At 49.0% G+C, this 18,554-nt stretch overlaps 1 protein-coding gene across 1 annotated transcript in view; it reads right to left on the bottom strand.

The window, feature by feature from the left end:
• The window catches only part of Vac14 (VAC14 component of PIKFYVE complex), a 101,938-nt gene that overhangs the window by 51,532 nt on the left and 31,852 nt on the right, over positions 1-18,554 (bottom strand). Inside the window, exons 11-12 of the mRNA XM_032887440.1 lie at positions 16,415-16,559; positions 16,105-16,170 (exon numbers count right to left, since the gene is read on the bottom strand). Coding sequence (XP_032743331.1) covers positions 16,105-16,170; positions 16,415-16,559 — 211 coding nt within the window. The remainder of the gene's footprint in view (positions 1-16,104; positions 16,171-16,414; positions 16,560-18,554) is intronic.

Raw genomic sequence — 18,554 nt, 5'->3', positions numbered from 1 at the left:
GTATCCCTAGGACCAACTCTGGCACCCAGCACATGCTCACTCACAGCTGTATCCCTAGGACCAACCCTGGCACCCAGCACATGCTCAACAAGCATCAGGTGACAACAGGGACAACTGCACCTTTTACTGCACCGCTCTAAACCCAGATCAAGAAAGAATTAACCACTGTAAGGAAGAGGGTGGAAAAGAGAGCCACAGTAGGTGGGGACCAGTGGAAAAGCTGCTGAGCTCTTGGGTGGGGCCCTGATAGGTTAGTTAGTGGAATATGGTAAGCACAAGGTCAAGGTAAGGCAAAGATGAGGTTCCTTTTGGGGGTGATGAAATGTTCTGGAATCAGTGATAAGGGCTACTAAACCCTGTAAGTACAAATGTTCCTCAAGTGAAGATGGGGTTATATCCTAAAATACAAACTGCAATTTGAAAATATCATGATTATGAATGTACTCCACACACCTAACCTATGAATACTGACTGGAGTTCGGCAAAACAGCATACTGCAGAGGACAAACTGCTTCCTGTCAAGATCACAAGGCTAACTGGGAACTGCCCAGCATCAAAGGGTATAAAGTGTGGTGTACACCTGTGATCTCAGCATTTGGGAGATACAGGTAGGATCAATTTGGGGTTCGGCAGAGGGCTCAGTGGGTAAAATGCTTGCCAAGCACCAGGAGGACTTGAGTTTGGATCTCCAGCATCCATGTAAAGTCAGGCACAGTGGGATCCTGTGCTGGAGTAGATAGGCAAATCCAGGGTCCTTGTAGGCCAGTCAGTCTAGCTAAGATGGTGAGCTCCAGGTTCTGAGACTATCTCAAAAAGGTAGAGGGGGCAGGCAAGATGGCTTCTTAGCAGGTAAAACGACTTGCCATCAAACCTGGCAACCTGAGATCAATTTCCAGAACTCGAAAGGTGGAAGGACAGGACCAGCCAGCACTGTTGTCCTCTGACCTTCATGTACATACACATGTCATGGCATGCATGCGTGCAACAATGGAAGACATGGTGTCTGAAGTACAAAAGCGGTCCTAGCAGTTCAGATAGCAAGTCAGTGTCTTACCCTATGCAATTGGTTGTCACTTTTCTTAGTTTCTGCTTGACCAGCTTTCCAGTACCCTGTTGAGGCTCCCTTTGCCTGCTGACCCTTCTGGCCTCCTGGTCTTCTTTAAGCTGTATCATGTTTGGCACATGATATTATCACCTGCACCCCCTTGGCCTCCTCCAGGATGGTCATGACATCACTCACACAGATGCTATCCCCACTGCTCCCTCACTAGGCCCTGCCTGAGCTTCTGCCTTGCATCAGAGCTGAGCTGCAGGAGGCACTGAGCTGTGGGAGGGAGGAGTCAGAGCCTCCCTTGCTATGACTGTGGACACAAGAATGAACAAAGCTTTGCCAGAAGCTTATCACTGACTGTCCTTTCATGCACTGGAATTTGGGTCCTGGTTGCTCTTGGAATGGGTTCTATTTGCTGAGTTGTGGGAAATGGATCTGTAGTGGCTGGAAAACATGGCCCTACATACCCCTGTCAGATGGCAGGAGCAAAAGTTGGCCCCATGTCAGACCAAGACCAGAGGATCCTAGGTGGGTTTGGGTTGCAGGCCTAGGGCTCTGTTCCCTGAAGGGAGTCTCTGGCAGGTTCACTGCTCCAGGATTGGAAGAGACAGAGGGAAGAGGGTGTCGTGGGGAAGCAGATGGCACAGTTACATAGAGTTTTAAAAGAGTTAAAAAAAAAACAACAAACAAACCAAAAACCCACCCCACCAGTCTCTGGTACTCCATTTCACAAGTAAATTACTGGTCAGGAATGGTAAACTTCAAGATCTCGAACTTGGAGTTGGGGGACAGTATGGGGTGACTCATCCAAACTAAACAGCAAAGCAAGAATCAAGCCAAGAGTTCTACAGTAACTAAACAGAGTTTCCACAGGGGTACTCCTCCTCCGAGGTGTTACCAAGAGAACTGCAAGCATGTGTTCATAGGCACATCTATCTGAACATTCACACTAGCCCAACAATGGAAAGGCTCCTCTTCTGATAAACAGAATGTGGTACATCCACTCCACAGAATGACCCGGTCATAAGAAGAAATGAGGAAAGGGAGCCATGGCTCAGTGGGTAAAAGCACTTGCTGTAGAAACATAAGCTGTAGGGCACAACCGTAATGCCCGTGCTCCTAGAGTGAGATAGAGATGGACAAAGCCTGGCATAAGCAGTTATCAGAAATAACAGAGGCCTGGACTCATAAGGCAGAAGTAGGAACTGAGTCCTCAAAATCCTTCTTGATAATGGGATGTGCACACATCGTACACACAAATAAATAAGGACACTGGACTCTGTAACAACAGGAAGAGGCTTATAAACATTTGCTAAGTCAAAGAAGGTGGACACAAAGTCTACAAACGACAATGATTACATGAATGTCTACAAGAGACAGATCTGAAAAGATGAGGTGCATTTGTGGTTGCCAGTAGTTAAGAGCGAGACTTCTAATGGGTGCAGCTAGTTTCTTGGGGGAAAGAGTAGGGAAATGAAGTGTCCTGGAATTAGGCAGCAATGATGGTTGTGCAACCTTATGAAAACATCTGAAAACAGCTGAGGTTTGGTATATGCAAGAAAAACATTAAGAACTAAGGCAAAGTTTCAAACTGGTAACCTAACTCCCATTCAGTGTTGCTTGCACCAGTGCCCACGTGGTCATTCTTTCCAATGCCCTATGGTCTGACAACTGATTCAGATTCAGGAGAGATGATGATGAAGAGAAGGCCACCCTGATCTCCTTCTAGAACTCTGCTTCTTCAAGTCATATAGTCCTTCTCAGATCTATCTGTGTAGGTGGACAGGGTGACACACCCTCTGGGCAACAAATCCTGCAGGTCAAATGCTCAATGAGAAAGTATGACCCAGCAATGGTAATTGGGGTATGGCACACATTACACCAGGCCAGCTCTTGTAAGAGCCCTGGCACCAGCACAGGGACACAGGACACTAGATACCCAACAGGCACCTCTTTCCAGTTGGAGGGAGGAAGATCCAGTAGCATGCAAGAAGAATGGCCTGCACAAGATCTTGTCTCCCGGAGCAGCTCAAGAACCAGGGTATAAGGACAAGGAGATCAGAGGAGTAAGGTGTAGTTGCTCCTGGCTAGAACTAACACTCTCAATCACCACTGGTGTCACCTTATACTCTACACGAGGAATCTGAGATTTGGATAGTCCCAGCCCAATATAAAAAGCGTCTGCTTCATACTCAGCTCTGGTCTAGAAGGCTAAATCTGCTAATAAAACTACTCAGGGCTTTGTGGTCAGACATTCCAGGTTTCCAACACCTACTCTACATTAGTTAATGTTGTCTAACACAGCTCTCTTCTTCCTATCACCTACTGAGCAGCTCCCATGGTGCTTTGACTATAGGAGACACAGGGCTAGACAGGACAGGCTCTGCCAGAGCCACAGGCTATAGGATGCAAAAACATTTACTTGAAAGAGAACCTTTGGGCTTCAGGAACCAGCAACTTGGTCTGAGGGAAGCCAGGAGCCTTTGGAAGTACTTGATGGTGCGTCCACCAAGGTCGTGTTGCACGCATGCACGCACACACGCACGCACGCACACAGGTTGGGGTACACATTTGAAGCATTTTCTTAACTAGCATAAGCTGCTTATAGATACAGAGAACAAGGCAATCCATTCTTGTGGTGGTTTAGCTCCACAGAGGGATGTGGGGCAGGAGGGGTATTTAGTCAGAAATCAGGCTGGAAGTCCCAAGCTTATGGCCCATACTAAAGAATCTGGGTTCCATTTAGCAGGTAATAGCATATTCCTCTGTATGTACAAATGGAGGCTTGATCATGCAAGGCTGCCCTGAAGACTGAGATAAGCTGGCCCTCTGTGTCAAAGGGTTCAACTGTCAACTGAAAATATCAGGTGATGTGCACCTATACAGAACATATAAAGGCTTTTCCTTGTCTTATTTTCTAAACATTGAGGCATAACAGTCATTGCTGCAGTATTTAATTATATTAGGTATTACATGTCTCTGAGAGATGACTGAAAGTGCATGGGATAATATATGTAGGCTATATGCAAATACTGGCCCATTTTATAGAATCCAGAGGATCCCTGGAGCAATCCCCTATGGGTACCAAAGAACAAGGGGACTTCGTATGCACAAGCACAGAAAGCAAGCACAAAGAGTCCAACATCCATCCTTATTATAAGACTTTTAATTCCAATATCAAGCTGCTAGTGGCCCTGGCTTGGTGATGCGGTGGGAATAATGGCTCATCCTGAGGGCTTTACATGAGAATGTGCAGCACCTGTCTCTGCATTGCTGCCTCCTGCCCACTACTGGACAGGACAGCAGAGCCAGGAAGGCTGTACATTTTGCATTCAGAACTCTCTTATTCTAGAAAGTCTAATATCAAATGGCAAACGAATGCAAATTACACTTCAATTGCACAATTAAAGCCGGAAATGTTGTCTACAGGTTCCTCTGGTGATCCCAGCCACTCTTCCTGTGCTTACAAAGCAAATGATTTGTTTTCAGTCCTAGGGACTGGCAAAAAGCCCACACCCCTGCCTGCGGCACCATACATATACAGGTGCACACACAATGAACTGACCCTTCCTGCTCCTTAAACAGTCAGACCAGAATTGAACAAGGGAAGGGACTGCTTGAGTGGAGGGCAGGAATGCTGTACAGTGGATACTGGGGAGGTACTGTGGGGCTGTAATGGCTCTCTGACATTCACAAGTGATCAAATCCCATTGCTAGCTGTTTTTCAGCTGATCCACAGTCCCAGCTTGGATCCTGAGCCTTTGAAGCAGCAATCAAAACAAAGATCTGGCCCAGGGAGGAAAGCTATTGCAGAGAAAGGTCTAGTCAACAGGGCATTGAGAAAGATGAGCAGAGACCTGGCTTTCAGTCTCTATGCCCAGATCACGACTGTGGTGCTCTACACTTCCCTGGAGACCCTGCAGTCCTTGGAGTGGGGGCAGGAAGCTATGGGACGAAGATCTCTGCTCAAGGATCCCGCAAGGCCAGAAGGAAATGCCCCAGAACCACAGACATGTGGCCAGCCTTGCTCCATCCCCAGAAACCCAGATCCAGTTCTTCTGCCAATGAACAGGCTGTCTGGGCCCCTGCCCGAGGCTGGCCTGGAGTCCTGGCTCCAAGGATGGAGACTAGCTCAAAGAAAGCCGGAGGAAGCCACACCAATTAGTATGCACTACACAGCATTTTTGCAAAATGAATATAAAACACTTGTGCTTTCTTTTTGTGTGAGAGAAAGAAGAGGGGAGGGAGAGGGAGGTTACAAGAAAGCAATATTCTGCAGGAACAGGAGCTCCTGCTGTTACCATGGCAGTGGGTGGGGGTAGGGGTGGGGAGGGCCCATCAGCTGGTCCTTGATTCTGGAGTGCAATGTGCTTGCTGCCTTGACTCCCTGATGGAGTTCAAGGGTCAAGGTTGAAGACAATGAATGCAGACAGAATCTGCCAAGGTGTCTCTAAGGGAAGCCTCAGGAGTTGGGGGGAAAAGGGCTTCATATTTCCCATGGGGTAGACAGCAGAGAGGAGAAAACTAGGGGATTCCTCAGATCGTCCCCTTTGCTGCAGACAACTTTATAGTGTCAACTGGCATTTTGCATAGGATAAATGTAGATAATGACATCTGTCACACTCATTTTCTAGCAACCAAGGACTGTGCTGCTATCTTTCACTGGTCTAATGGGCATCCACTACCACACCTGCCCTCTCCCTTCCATGGCACTGTGGCTGCAAGCACGGCAGGTTCAAGTCCTCACACAGGGAGCCTGTCCTTGCCTCCAACCAATAGTATGGCTCTGAAGGCCCAGACAATCACTTAGCAGATACTGATTTGCAGCACGGGAAGACAATAAAAGATGCATAGTTTGGAATAGCTGTTGCCAACAGGATGGATGGACAAATGTCCCACTTTAAAGTCCCACTGAGCTTTAGAAAGCACTTGGAAGCTCTAGGGTTACACAGCAAGTACTAGCTCAGGCTTTAGATGTCAACTGGTGCAGCTATCCAGCTCCTCTGAAGGGGAACTTTTTTTCTTTCTATTGTCAGGAAATCCCCAGACTGTGCTCTCCTCAGAGCTGGCTAGGAGGAAGCTGCAAGAATGTTCCCGAGAGGCGAGAGAGGGATGCTGCTTCAGACGCTGGAAGCTGCACTCTAGTCAGTGTCAACCAATGCCAAGGAACATCTGAACGGCTGATTGTAATGCCTTGTAGGTGATCTGGGTCAGGTCAGGCTGCCCCTCATGCTGTGGAGCAAATCTGACAGGAAGGGCAGAGGCACCGAGGTCTGACTTTCACAGGATCCTTGGGTTTTCTGCTTCTGCTCACATAGAAACTAGCTCCTTTTGTTATAAGGGTATAGCTCAGTAGCCAGGCCTCCTCCATCCCTGACCACATAGAACTTGGCTCTTGCTGCCCTGGGGCTTGGGGAATCAGCCAGAGAATTCACCCTAGAAGCCAGAATGAAGGCCAAGAGCAGTGGGAAATGCACCCACAGTAGCTGGCACTCGGGCTGGAGGCCTCTGCCCTAGACACAAGGTAAACAGGAGCTGCAGAAGGCAGCAGGCAGGTTGGCATTCTGAACAGAGCTGTGGTCTACATGGCATGAGAACCCTGCCTTCCGCAGCTAGATGAGCAGTGCCCCAAGGAGAAAGGCCAGTCTTTGGTAGGTGAGGCATTCTGTCCAGGTGTGAACACATTTTCTTTCCCATCAGAAGAGTACTCAGGTTGCTTTATAGGGTTTTGCAAAGCAAAGTACCTTTTAGCTCTACACAGCTCACAGGTAATGTTGGTTAACACAGCACATGTCCTAGGGGATTTAGGCAGTTCCCCTGCTCCCCTCCCCCCAAAATGGACTTGGGAGATTTTTTTCTATGGGTTTATACAAAGGCCCAGTACTTAATGCTACTGTCAGTTCCACCGACCAATCATGTAGACTAGTGTAGATGATGCTAGTGGTTGCCCCCTTTGGGGTACAGCCTAGGGTAGGATCAACTGAGAAACTAGACTGTGTTCCCTACCTCCTAACCCCATAGGCTTTCCTTCCTGTGATCTAGCCATCCACGCTTACTGTCCTGAGTTCCTAGCTCTTAGAGTTGCCAAGTCCGAGTGCACATGCATACATATCCTTAGAGTTCTATCACTAGGTGATGAGCTCCTGAACTGTGGTAACCAGGAGAGGGGAAGCTTTCCTGACTACCCCCCAGAGCTCTGCTTAAACATGGCTTACTGATAAGTGTCCCACAGCACCTGGCCTTAGCGAAGGCGACAGGGCTGGATGGGACCAACACACTGTGCCAACTTGGTTGTTCTCCTTTTTGTGCTAGACAGACTTCTCTTAAAGCCCACACTAAGCTGCCATTATAAAGAGTGATAAAGGCTGTGTGGGGATGAATATAAAGACAGATGGGTTCTGGCCTAGTTTTTTTTTTTTTAAAGATTTATTCATTTATTATATATAAGTACACTGTAGCTGTCTTCAGACACACCAGAAGAGGGCATCGGATTTCTTTACAGATGGTTGTGAGCCACCATTTGGTTGCTGGGAATTGAACTCAGGACCCCTGGAAGAGCAGTCAGTGCTCTTAACCGCTGAGCCATCTCTCCAGCCCCTGGCCCAGTTTTAATGTGCAGAAGAAGGTGTACTGGGGACAGAGACAGAAAGATGGAGAGAGAGAGAAGGAAGGGACATGGAGAGGGAGAGGTCAGGTCAGGTCATAAGTGGTCTTTCAGGAAGCCATCTGGAGATCTTGACTAAACTCCTGAACTTCTCTGGGTCCTTTGGAATTAGTTCCCTCTTGGGTGAGATGGAAAGCCCCGAGTCCCCTTGAGAGGTGCACGGAAGGATGCAGACGGGTGCTGGGTCCAGGGTCCATGACAGAGTCAGTAGGAGGAGTGAACTGTCACCTGTGGGGAATGGTCTCATTCTGGCCTGAGTGTCTTGTGAAGCTGTAGGAAACTGCCACTGAAATTTAGCTTTCCAGAGGAAAACCACCACAGTCTGGAGGAACATGTGACTTCTAAAGATGCCAGGAGCAGTGCATGGGGCATGGGGTGAGCACAGGTCATCTGGCCTGGCTATTGTCTCCAGACCACATAGAAGAGGTGGGGGGGCTGAGAGCTGGGGGTCCCAGTTTCCACAGATCTCATGCTGGTCCACAGGAGTAGCTCCCACTCAGACATGTGCATCAGAGTCTTCTGGGATTTTGTGAAGAAAAAAAAATGTCAGGGGCTTGGGGATTTAGCTCAGTGGTAGAGTGCTAGCCCTGGGTTCGGTCCTCAGCTCCAAAAAAAAAAAAAGGGAAAAAAAAATGTCAGTGTCCAGGCAACAAGGCCTAGCTTGAGGGTACAGTTGAGGGGATCTGGGGAAGGCCCAAGCAGCTGTCTCTGAACACTGCAGAGGATTCTAATGGTGGCCTGGTTTGGATAGTGCTGTAGGGCTTTGATGCCAAATGGTTGGACTCTGGCCTCTGAGGGTGATCACTTTAAAGTTCAAGGAGAGATGGGCACTGGGGCCCTGCAGCATGGGCAGGTAGCTTACCCAGCATTTAAACAACTCAGTTCCCTATCACAGGAGAAAGCTGAACCCAACGGAGCCCTCAGTATTATGTAGCAGGTCCCACCTCTGCAAAAACAAGCCTGCTTTTTGGCTGCCCTTCTCAGCCCACCCTCCACCTTCCATCAGGGGCCAGGCAGTGGCCTTCTTTTCCACTTCACTCATGCTTGGCCTTCTGTCCCACAGAAGTATCTAGACAGACATAAACATGCCAACCCTCGTGGCCCACAAAACTGGCTTTGTGCAGTGGGATGACTACATGCTTCCTGTGGTTACTGTGGGTCCCCTTCAGTCTAGGGAGGCTAACGGAGAGACTGAGAATGTGAAATCTAGATTGAGAAGAAGCAGAGGCCCTCTAGACAGACACAACTGTTGTTGTCTTATCCTTGGCAAAGACTTGTTGACAAGGACTCAATTTAAAAGTGCTACAATAACCCTAGGTGGCCAGCAGTGGCTTTGGGTACTTTTGCTGGACTGTGGTGTTGGAACAGGGGTCCTGGCTGTCCCTAGGAAGAAGATGCTGGGATTGTCTTTTTGGTGGCTGTTGCCACTTGGGAGAAGAGGGAAGTAGGAAGCTATAGGGTTAGCTGTGGCAGAGCAGGGACACACAGCATATAGTGCTGTGGATAAGGCCCCTGTGGCACAGTGGGAGAGAACCCCAGGCCCTCCATCTTCCCATATGGAACAGGCTCCTGGCTATAAGAATGAAGCTCTTGGCTACCGCCATTAGCTTAGAGTTCTGGATGGAGACTCTAACCGTACTTAGCAGTGTGGATGGAGATTCTAGTCTTACTGACAGTCCGATTTTAAAGAAACCTATGGACTTGAGGCAGAAGGAGGTATTGTTTTTGTTTTGGAGAGTAGACAGAATGAAAACTGGAGTGAAATAAAAAGCGAGGCAAGGAACTGAAAAGGAAAAGAAGCCCTATTCTTAGGGCAGACTCTGCTTTAGAGCACACAGCATTAGTATTCCAGGGCGAGGAGTCAGGACCACACAGTCAGAGCTGGAAAGAACCGTGGACAATCCAGTCCAACGTCAGCATCTTAGAGAAGAAAACTGGTCCTGTGGAGAGCTGGGTGGTATGGGACCAGAGGCTTCCTGAACTCTGAGATCCTTGTGATCTCAGCCCTTGGCCTCGCTGTTTAGAAGACCAGATGGAGGACAGAGAGGGCTTCTGGTCTGGGCCTGGAGTGAAAGAGCTGCCGACTCCCTGTCCCATCTGTGAGTAGTCCAGAGGCAGCCAACCAGGCAAAGGGGCAAGGAAGAAAGGTTAAGGTCAAATGCTCAGAGGGAAAGGGCACGCTCATAATTGAAGGCCAGCCCAGGACAAAATTCTATTAGGATAACATGAGACCAGGACTGCATGAAGTTGTACCCCAATCTGAGCTGGCCCCCTGTTCACAGAAGAGCCTGTGTGGATTTTAGAGCCTTTGGAATCAGATTGATCTAGTTCTCAATTCTAGCTCTTGGCTGCATGACCGTAGGTAAGTTATCTTCCTTCTTGTACAAACCTCCTCATAAGTCGTGCTGCGATAATTCAAATTATTCTAGGACTACTGGACAGATAGGCAGAGACAATAGATGTTGATATTGTTACTCTGACAAACCTAACATCATCTGGGGTACAGGCCTCTGGGTAGGCCTACAGGAGATTATTTTGTTTGTATGAATTGAGTTGGGAGGAGCAGCTCATTGTGGGTACCACTCCTTGGGCAGCAGATCCTGAACTGTACAGTGAATAGAGGAAATGTGCAGCAGCATGCACCTGCTTATCTCTCTCTGCTTTCTGACTGTGGATGCTACTGGTTGCTTCAAGGTTCTGCCTTGACTTATCACACCATGATGGGCTGTATGTAACCCTGAGTGTTTGAGTAAACCCTTTCTTCCTTAAGTGGGCCTTTGTCAGAGTGTTTTGCCACAACACAATGCACAGAAAAACAGATGATGCCATAAGATGGCTGCAGTGGAGTAGTGGCCCTATGTATGTGCCCTGGCTTCTCTCAGGCACACTGCAGCATGGTTCCTGAAGGAGCTTGCCAGTGAGGCTATCAGAGGGGCCATCAGTGGCTCTTCAAGTTGCCTTTAACAGAAGTGCTTCTATTTAAGTACAAGTCCCCACATGAGGAAGATCCTGAGAGATGGCCAATCTTCAACTGAAGGCCCTCCCTCTAGGGACAGAAGAACCACAAAGACCACAGCCTTCTGATATCATTCTTCATAGCTGTTGGTCTTGGGGCTTCCCTTTGAGGGAGACTTCATGTCAAGGAAGCTCAGTTGGCCAACTCAAAAGACTGAAGTGGCAAGACTTCTTGATAATGGGGAAATCAAGGTAGTGCTCATGGTGGTGATTAGGTGTACTGAGAAGGAAAGAGACTCAATCGGACAACAGGATTGCCTGGCCTTGAGACTGAGCCAACAGTGGCCCCAGCTGGTGTTCACTGCATTATAAAGGGAGGAGGGAGACTTCCTGCCAGGCCAATGACCTACATTTGATCTCTGGAACTCACTTGATAGAGGAAAGAACTGATTCCCATAAGCTACGCTCTGACTGCACGCATGCGCACATGGTGGGGTGGGGGAATAAGTGTAAAGTCAAAATGCAAAAACAAAGGTAGCCTTTTCCTAATCTGCTCAGGGTCCTAGGGCACCTGCCTGGAGAAGCCATGTTTGTAGGCTGTTTCTTTAGTTATAAATGAGGCCTGGGAGGGTCTTTTAGCAGTTTGACTAGGCCAGGCAAGTCCTCTCTTTTGAGGGTCAAGAATCTCTTCAGCTTCTCTGTTCCTTTTCTCTAGAGTCCTGCACCATGAAAGCAACTTCCCAACTCCTACCCTTCCTCAAATGAAGTCCAGAGCATAGCAGGCTCATCCCTGGGGCCCTATCCTATTGGTGAGGAATCAAGAGGCCCAGAGGTGGAGACCAGCTGGAGAGGCAGAGAGGTGCTCCAGTGAGGATAGCTAGCAGCTCTAGGAGGCCCAATTTTGTTTCCCTCTGGGCTCAGTCTAGGCACTGGGTGCTCAGAGGTCTGGGTACTTCTGAGACATCCATTGGGCTGAGGACAGGAAAGGCAATGGCCTGTCTTAGCTCAGGGACTGTGACTGTTCTTCCAGGGGACTCTGAGTGCCTTTATAAAAAGCGCTTTCTTTGGTGGCCTGAGCTACCCTTAGACCTACCACATGGAGGCACCGCTGCCCACGGACTGCGCCACAGCTGTGCACAACGCTCCAGAACGCTACCCAACAAATTTGCTAGGAGGGCGGATGTCGTTCTTCTGCCGCTTTTGTCCACTCACATCAGGCTATACAGTTCAGCCGGTGACTTCTCTTAATAGTGCTTGTGAAGTTAAAGGAGGGGAAAAGCAAGGAGCTTTTCCTGGGTTGGTAATTTCTTCAGAGACCTGAGATGCTGAGGCAGGGTATGCCAAACAGGCCCTACTGCTGAGAAGACAGGGCCATAGTAATGCGGGATCCAGTAGGGCCTGCTTACTGGTCTCAAGAGACTTGTTTCTGAGAGAAAGACCATGGCTGCTGTGGTCCTGATGTGTCTCTGCCAATGATGATGTCCTTTCTTTCTCTCCCTGGACCTGAGGCAGCCAGCTGGAATCCTTCCTCAGCTTGTATGAGGAACATGCTGACGACAGGGCTCTAAGGAGTGAGGCTGGCGTGGAATGCCAGCTTCAATCCAGGGCTTCTCGGGAGGTTGAGGGAGAGGAGGAAGAACATGCAGGGATACTCTCCATTTTCCCATGACCTGCTGCATGGCTTTCTATACACATGTTCCTTGGCCTGCTCTATCCAGAGGCATATGGGAGACAGAAATAAGAGTATCCCGTGTTTAGGTGTTGGCTGGAGAAACTGAGGGGAGAAGGTTGTGGCAGACAGGAGGTTCATCTTGCTGAGGTCATGTGTGTCTCCAAGGTCGCCTACAGAAATGACCTCCAGACTCTGAGGAGCCTGTTTACTAGAGGTCCTCCTGCATGCTGGGTTCTGTGCTGAGCACCAGTCTCATTTAACCCTTTCGACAAGCCTAGAGGGAGGTGCCTCTGTTATTTTTCCCTTAAGGGAACAGGCTAACTTATTTGCTCCAGGTCAACCAACCATTAGGTGGCAGAAACTGGACGAACTGATCTTAAGGCCTGTGTACCTGGCCACTAAGCTGCACTGTCACCTAGAAAGAAAATACTACCAGGAAGGGTTGCCATTCTAGATCATAACAAAATAAACATGTTGTCACCATCACTGTGAGTGGATACAGTCCTCATACAAAACCCTGAGTGTTACTGAAGGACAGGATGACTTCCTGGGTAATAAAGCCTTGCTCCTGGGCAAGAATTCAACGTTTCAAAAAAGCCAATTTTCAGTAGATGAACTTAGGACAGGAAGGCGGCTGTGGGGCAGGGTCTGGGGAGAACTGTGTCTGGCATTATGTCTGAAATGTATATGAAGTATTACGAGCCTTACTTCATGGGCTCAGGAAGGTTAAATTCCTTATGCAAGGCTACCACCCAGGATGGCCCAGAGGTAGGAATCTGCCCAGAGATTGGGAGCAGCTGTCCAGGCTGTCCACATTCATTCAGAGGGAACGCATGTCCTTCCAAGTCGCTTCTGAGACTGAGTGCTCCCCACTCCTATGAGAATTCTAAATGTAGGCTGGGAGACACCTATGCATAGGAGGGAAGAGTCATTTGACGTCTCTGGACCCAGCTCATCAAGAAAGTAGTAGGTAGGTAAAGAATCTGTCTTTAGGCAGAGCTCTCTCAGGAAATTAGCATCTGACACCTGACACCTTCTGGGCAGGGAAAGCAGCAGACCCTAACATTGGAGGTTCCTCAGGAAGCTCTGAGCATATGTCCTGTACTCCATGTTGGGGAAATCAGGGTCACATTCCTCATAAAAAAGTAAGTTACTGGATCTACAGCTAAAAGGAGGATTTCTACTTCAGTGCCAAGAATATTAACTTGACACCTGCAAACTGTTTCTGACAAAAAGGGATTCATATAATGTCTACAAGGAGCAGGCGGTAGGGAGGAAACAGCCACTTATCCTGAATAAAGAATAGACAACGGATGTTAGAAGGGTGTGGCCTACCAATCTGTCACTCTGGCAGAACTGAGGAGCAAGGCAGACAAGACACCCTCGTGAGGCTAACAGGACTGCAGAGTACGTGGTGGTGGTCAGCTGGGTTTCTGAGCTCTGCCTTCCCCATGCTTCACTCTTGCATCACCAACACCTGGGTGTGCACTGTCTCCTGGGGTTAGTGGCTCTAACCACAGTGCAGTGAGGATTATATGGGCTTATCACCGTAGTAGTGACAGAAAAACATTCACAACATACGTATCAAGTAGATGTCCTAAATATACAAAAGGTCTCCTCATATCAATAAGAAAAGTGGACAAAGGACTTAGGGCTGAAGTGGGAAGGACTTTTTAAAAATTTAAAAACATTCCATACTGAACTGAGGATCTTCACAAACAGAGGGAAAGGCCAGTGATCCTTCTGGAGAAATCAGGATGAAACTGGATGATACCGTTAAACCCAGCGCCCACCTCCCCAGGCAGTTCTTTACGTGAGGGGACAGACGAGTGGTAGTTCAACAGCTGAGGAGATGGGGCTTAGCTTCAAACAGAACTGGGCTGGAGTTTGGGCTCTAGCAGCTCTTAGTTGACAGTAAGTAACAGTGTCAGTTGTGTGTGTTTAAAAAACAGAAATAACAGGCTAGCTCTTTTCTCCCCCAAGGATTCTTTACTTCTAAGACTAGAGTCCAGCATGGTTTGTGAACCTCAGGGAGCTCCAGTAAGTTTAGAGCAGCTTTTGTAAAATTTGAAAAACCCCACCAGGGAACACTTCCTAGATACCCTACAGAGGACCCAGGAAGAGGAGATTTCCATGACCAAATTCATGGTGTGTCCTCAAGGTCAAATAGAACAGGTAGGGGACACTCAGGCATAAGACCCCAGTGAATAATGAAAGTGTGGCAAAATCCTGACTCACCAGCGATTGTCAAGGAGCCCAGATCCAAAAGGCAGAGCAGAGAAGCCATTCACTCATAGCACGCCCTCTGCAAAACTGTCCCCAAGATCAGTTTTAATCTCTCCCCATGAGGCCCACAAGATTCGCCCCAAAGCCCTGACAACATTTAGCACTTCAGCAAATCGAGTTTCCACAGCCACAACCTGAACAGTGCATTTAATGGACTGTATCTCCTGTGCCCCCACTAAACACACACACACACACACACACACACACACACACACACACACACACACACACACACCAATTCCAAGCAAAAGGCGGCAAACAACTGATTAAACAACTCAATTTAAAGGACTGAGAACTCGCTGCTTCCAGAGGAGCCCCACAGGAAGGGCCAATCAGCAGAGTCTCCTCTCTTTGTTCTGAACTGTGGGCTCAGCTCCCTGGTGAGTCACTCCCAGCTCACAGGCAGAACTGGGCCACACATCCACCGGGGTTTCAAACTGCAAGGAGTTGGGGGAGAGGGAGAGGCAGAGAGGAGATTGTATGTGTGCAGGAGGAACCAAGGGGATGCATAGACCGCTTTGGGATTTTTCCGGAAAGGTAGAGAACCTGAGAGGACCAGGAGGGTGATACCTCTTGTTGGCTTCTCTCATCAGCCCAGGTTCAAGAAAAGCAAGTTTAGGCTGCAGGGCAGTTGCCAGGGCCCTCAGTGAGCCTCATGCCAGCCCAGGGAAGACCAAGCTGCATTATTCCAAGGAAGTTGAACAATGTCCTCTTCTCCCAACCCCAACCCAGTCTGCCCCCTTGCTCCTATTGGGTAAATCATATGCCAACTGCTATGACCATCATAGTGACCAAGTCACTATGTCCATCCCTCATAGTGACTCCCCAAAAAGGGAGAGGGCTATGTCATGGCTTAGACCATCAATTAGCATTGAACACACAGCATCGAATACAGAAGGGTTGATCTGGATGGTGAAGGAAGGTGACCCTGCAAACGGGCGTGCCCTGCCCCTTGCCTGGGAGGCAGGGGAGCCCTAGAAAGAACCTCCTGCTCAAACTCTGGAGCAAATGATGCAGAAAATGAAAGCAGAGGAGTGACAAGCAGGAGTTCCCTGTCTCCACCCAGGCCACCCTCTCCTTTTCACACTAGTAGCTTGTAAGCACCCCAATAAAGCAAGGCTTTGGGACCAACTTTAAGTTGGTGGTCCAAGTGGGGTGCAGCTAAAACAGCACAGCCCTTTCCACATGTCCACTTCATTCTAAAACACAGGCATTACTGCTGTCCTCAGCAGACAGGAGGAAACTGAGGCAGAGTAGTTGGGCAGCAAAGTGGGGCTATACTTTGTTCTCAAGCAGGGTGACCTTAAAGTCACACTCCTGTCACAAGTATTCCAAAAGGACCTACAGAAGAAACATCCTTCCTTCGAATGCTACATGCAGTTTTGGTTAAGAACACACCACCAACCAGTCAAGCATATCTAAGCTATGAAGACTCCCAAGGCTCTCTAAAATGAAGGCTGGGACTGGGGGACCTACCTCATCAGATTCATCAGATAACGTCTGAAGTAGGATGGGGAAGAGACTGTCTGTGTGCCGGAACATCTGGAGAGCAGAGAAGAGGTACTTGTGAGTTCCCTGACTCAGAGACTGGGCTTAGTAAACACCAGGCTCCTGGTCTGTCAGCCCCCCTCTCCCTCCCTGGCCCCCAGAGCACCTGACACTCTTCTGTTTGCCAGGCTTCCTCTAGTTGGCCATAACCCCAACACTGAGCCTGGGCAGGCCCTAGAAACCTGAAGTGGACCTTTAGATGACCACTAGCCTTCTGCAGAGCTGGGTCCAAGCTCACCTTTCGTGGAGTTTTGATGTAGAGATGGTAGAGCCACTTCAGAACGGCAATCCTGGTCATCATCCCAATGGTCGTGTCACTAAGGTGACAGTTCAGGACTTGCACAATTCCGTCCAGATGCAGGGTCACTGGAGCCCTGTCAGTGCTGTAGGTAAGACCAAAATGAAGCCTGGAGTCATTCTCTCCTCTTGAGCCATAGCACCCTGGATCTGTACACTCAGAACCACACTTCTACCCTGGGGACTGGAAAACAGCTAAGCAGATGGCAGTCACTTGGTTCAGTCCAGTGGCTCCAAGGAGGGCTTTGCTTCTCTGCTTCCTTTGCCGTTTGAAGGAGCAGTTTGGGTGCAGCTATGCTGTCCCTATTTGGGGAGGAGGAAGCCATTTAGCTGGACTCCTGGTCACTTTCCTTTCCTTTACCTGGCACCAGCTTGACTCACAGGCAGAGTTGGCCCACATCAGACATCTGAGCTCAACACCCTAGATGCTCAGCATCCCCAGGGCACCAAGCCAGACATTTTGCTGATGAAACCAAACTAATAGGTCCAACAGCACAAGGACAGGTCCCTGAAACACTCTATGGCATCCAAGACCCTTCACAGGCAAGTGATAACTACTAGTTTGTCATTTTGCCATCCTTGAACCCGGCACAGGATCTGGCTTAGAGAAGCTGGAGGGTTGCCTTCCAAGTAGAAATGCTCTTTGGAACGGGGGATGAGGTAGGAGCCTGCCTGAGAGACTCCGAGATTGTTCAGGTAGTGCTGCAGTTCAGCTGGAGCTCCCAGCTGAAGCTCTTTGGTCCCTGCTAGCAGAAAGGGCATATGAAACCTGGGGAAGGTCAAGTGCCGCTCAGACACTGAGAAGCTCCCACCAAACTGGCTCTCCGCTAACTCAAGAAATCCACCTGCTTTTGCCTCTTGAGTGCTGGGGTTAGAGGACAGGAGGTGGCACTCAGGTGAGGTCAGGTTTCCAAGGTGGGGACAGCACAGGCAGGAAACTTTAGGAGCTGGAGGCTCCTCTTCTGACACCACACTGCACTCCCCCAAAGTGATGGCAGTGCAGGCTGTGCTTTCTGAGGACTGGGGTCAGGTGGCTCCACTGTGCTGCTGGACACAATGGTCTTCCTCGGCCTTTCCAGGCCATTCAATTATTCATCTGCACCAGGAACTTGATGGCTGTGCTTTCCTCACGAGCCTGCAGACTCTGAAGCTCATGTGCTATGATTTCTAAGGGGCGTGGCTCTATTACGACTAGGCAGAACTGCCGTTGGATGCTCACTGGTATTTCTCTGGTGCCTGTTTTAGAGTTGAGAGTGGGCATCCCATTTCTCAGGGGACTGGATGATCTCAGTATGTGACACAGTGACAGAACCCAGAATAGAGCCTTTGCACAGAGGAAGGCAGCCACTGTGCTGTCCCAGTAGTCACGTGGCTAGAAGTTCCTGATGGATTTTGAGCATTTCAAACTGTTAAGGCTTTGGCAGCAAATGACAGGCAGAGCCAGGGTGGCAGAAACAGTGGCCAGTCAAGGCCTGCATCTTCTCTGTCCAACAGAAGTAAGTCGAGCCACAGATGGCCTTCTACATCTACATCTGCATTCTTTAGTTTCCAAGCTGAAGTTAGCTTTCATGTTTTAAATAAGCCACGGCATTAGCATATCAACATACACTCAATGAGATGAACACAGACTCTAATGTGATGCTCTACATCCTTCTTGGGTCCTAGTCTTCTGACTCAAGCACACATTTTCTATCAATAGCACATCCCAGGTCAGGGGGGCTCCACAGCCATGGAGTAAGCTGGCTTTTAGGATATCTTCACACCCTGCCTCTCTCTGCTACTGCTGGCCAGAACTTGCCATCTCTTGTCCAGGTCTTGGTTCTGTGTCCTGGGCTGGACTCTTGTAGAGATCCTCCCAGAGCGATGCCTAAGGCTTGTCTTTTCTTTTGGCTACAGGTTTTGTGGCTAGAACAGCGGTCTCAGTGGTAAAGTGGATGCCTGTCACAGTCCAGGGCCTTGACGAAGCGGGTGGATACTGAAGGGTAACCACCCCCTTCTCAGCCAGTCTTTGACAGTCCTGTGCCCTAGTCTACAGTGGGTCCTTTTTCCAGCAGGAGCCACAGAGTAGTCATAATGCTATT

The sequence above is a fragment of the Rattus rattus genome, chromosome 17 (genome assembly GCF_011064425.1).
Source record: "Rattus rattus isolate New Zealand chromosome 17, Rrattus_CSIRO_v1, whole genome shotgun sequence".
Taxonomy (NCBI): domain Eukaryota; kingdom Metazoa; phylum Chordata; class Mammalia; order Rodentia; family Muridae; genus Rattus; species Rattus rattus.
Note: the sequence above shows the minus strand (reverse complement) of the source record. Positions and strands in the feature narration are given on the sequence as shown.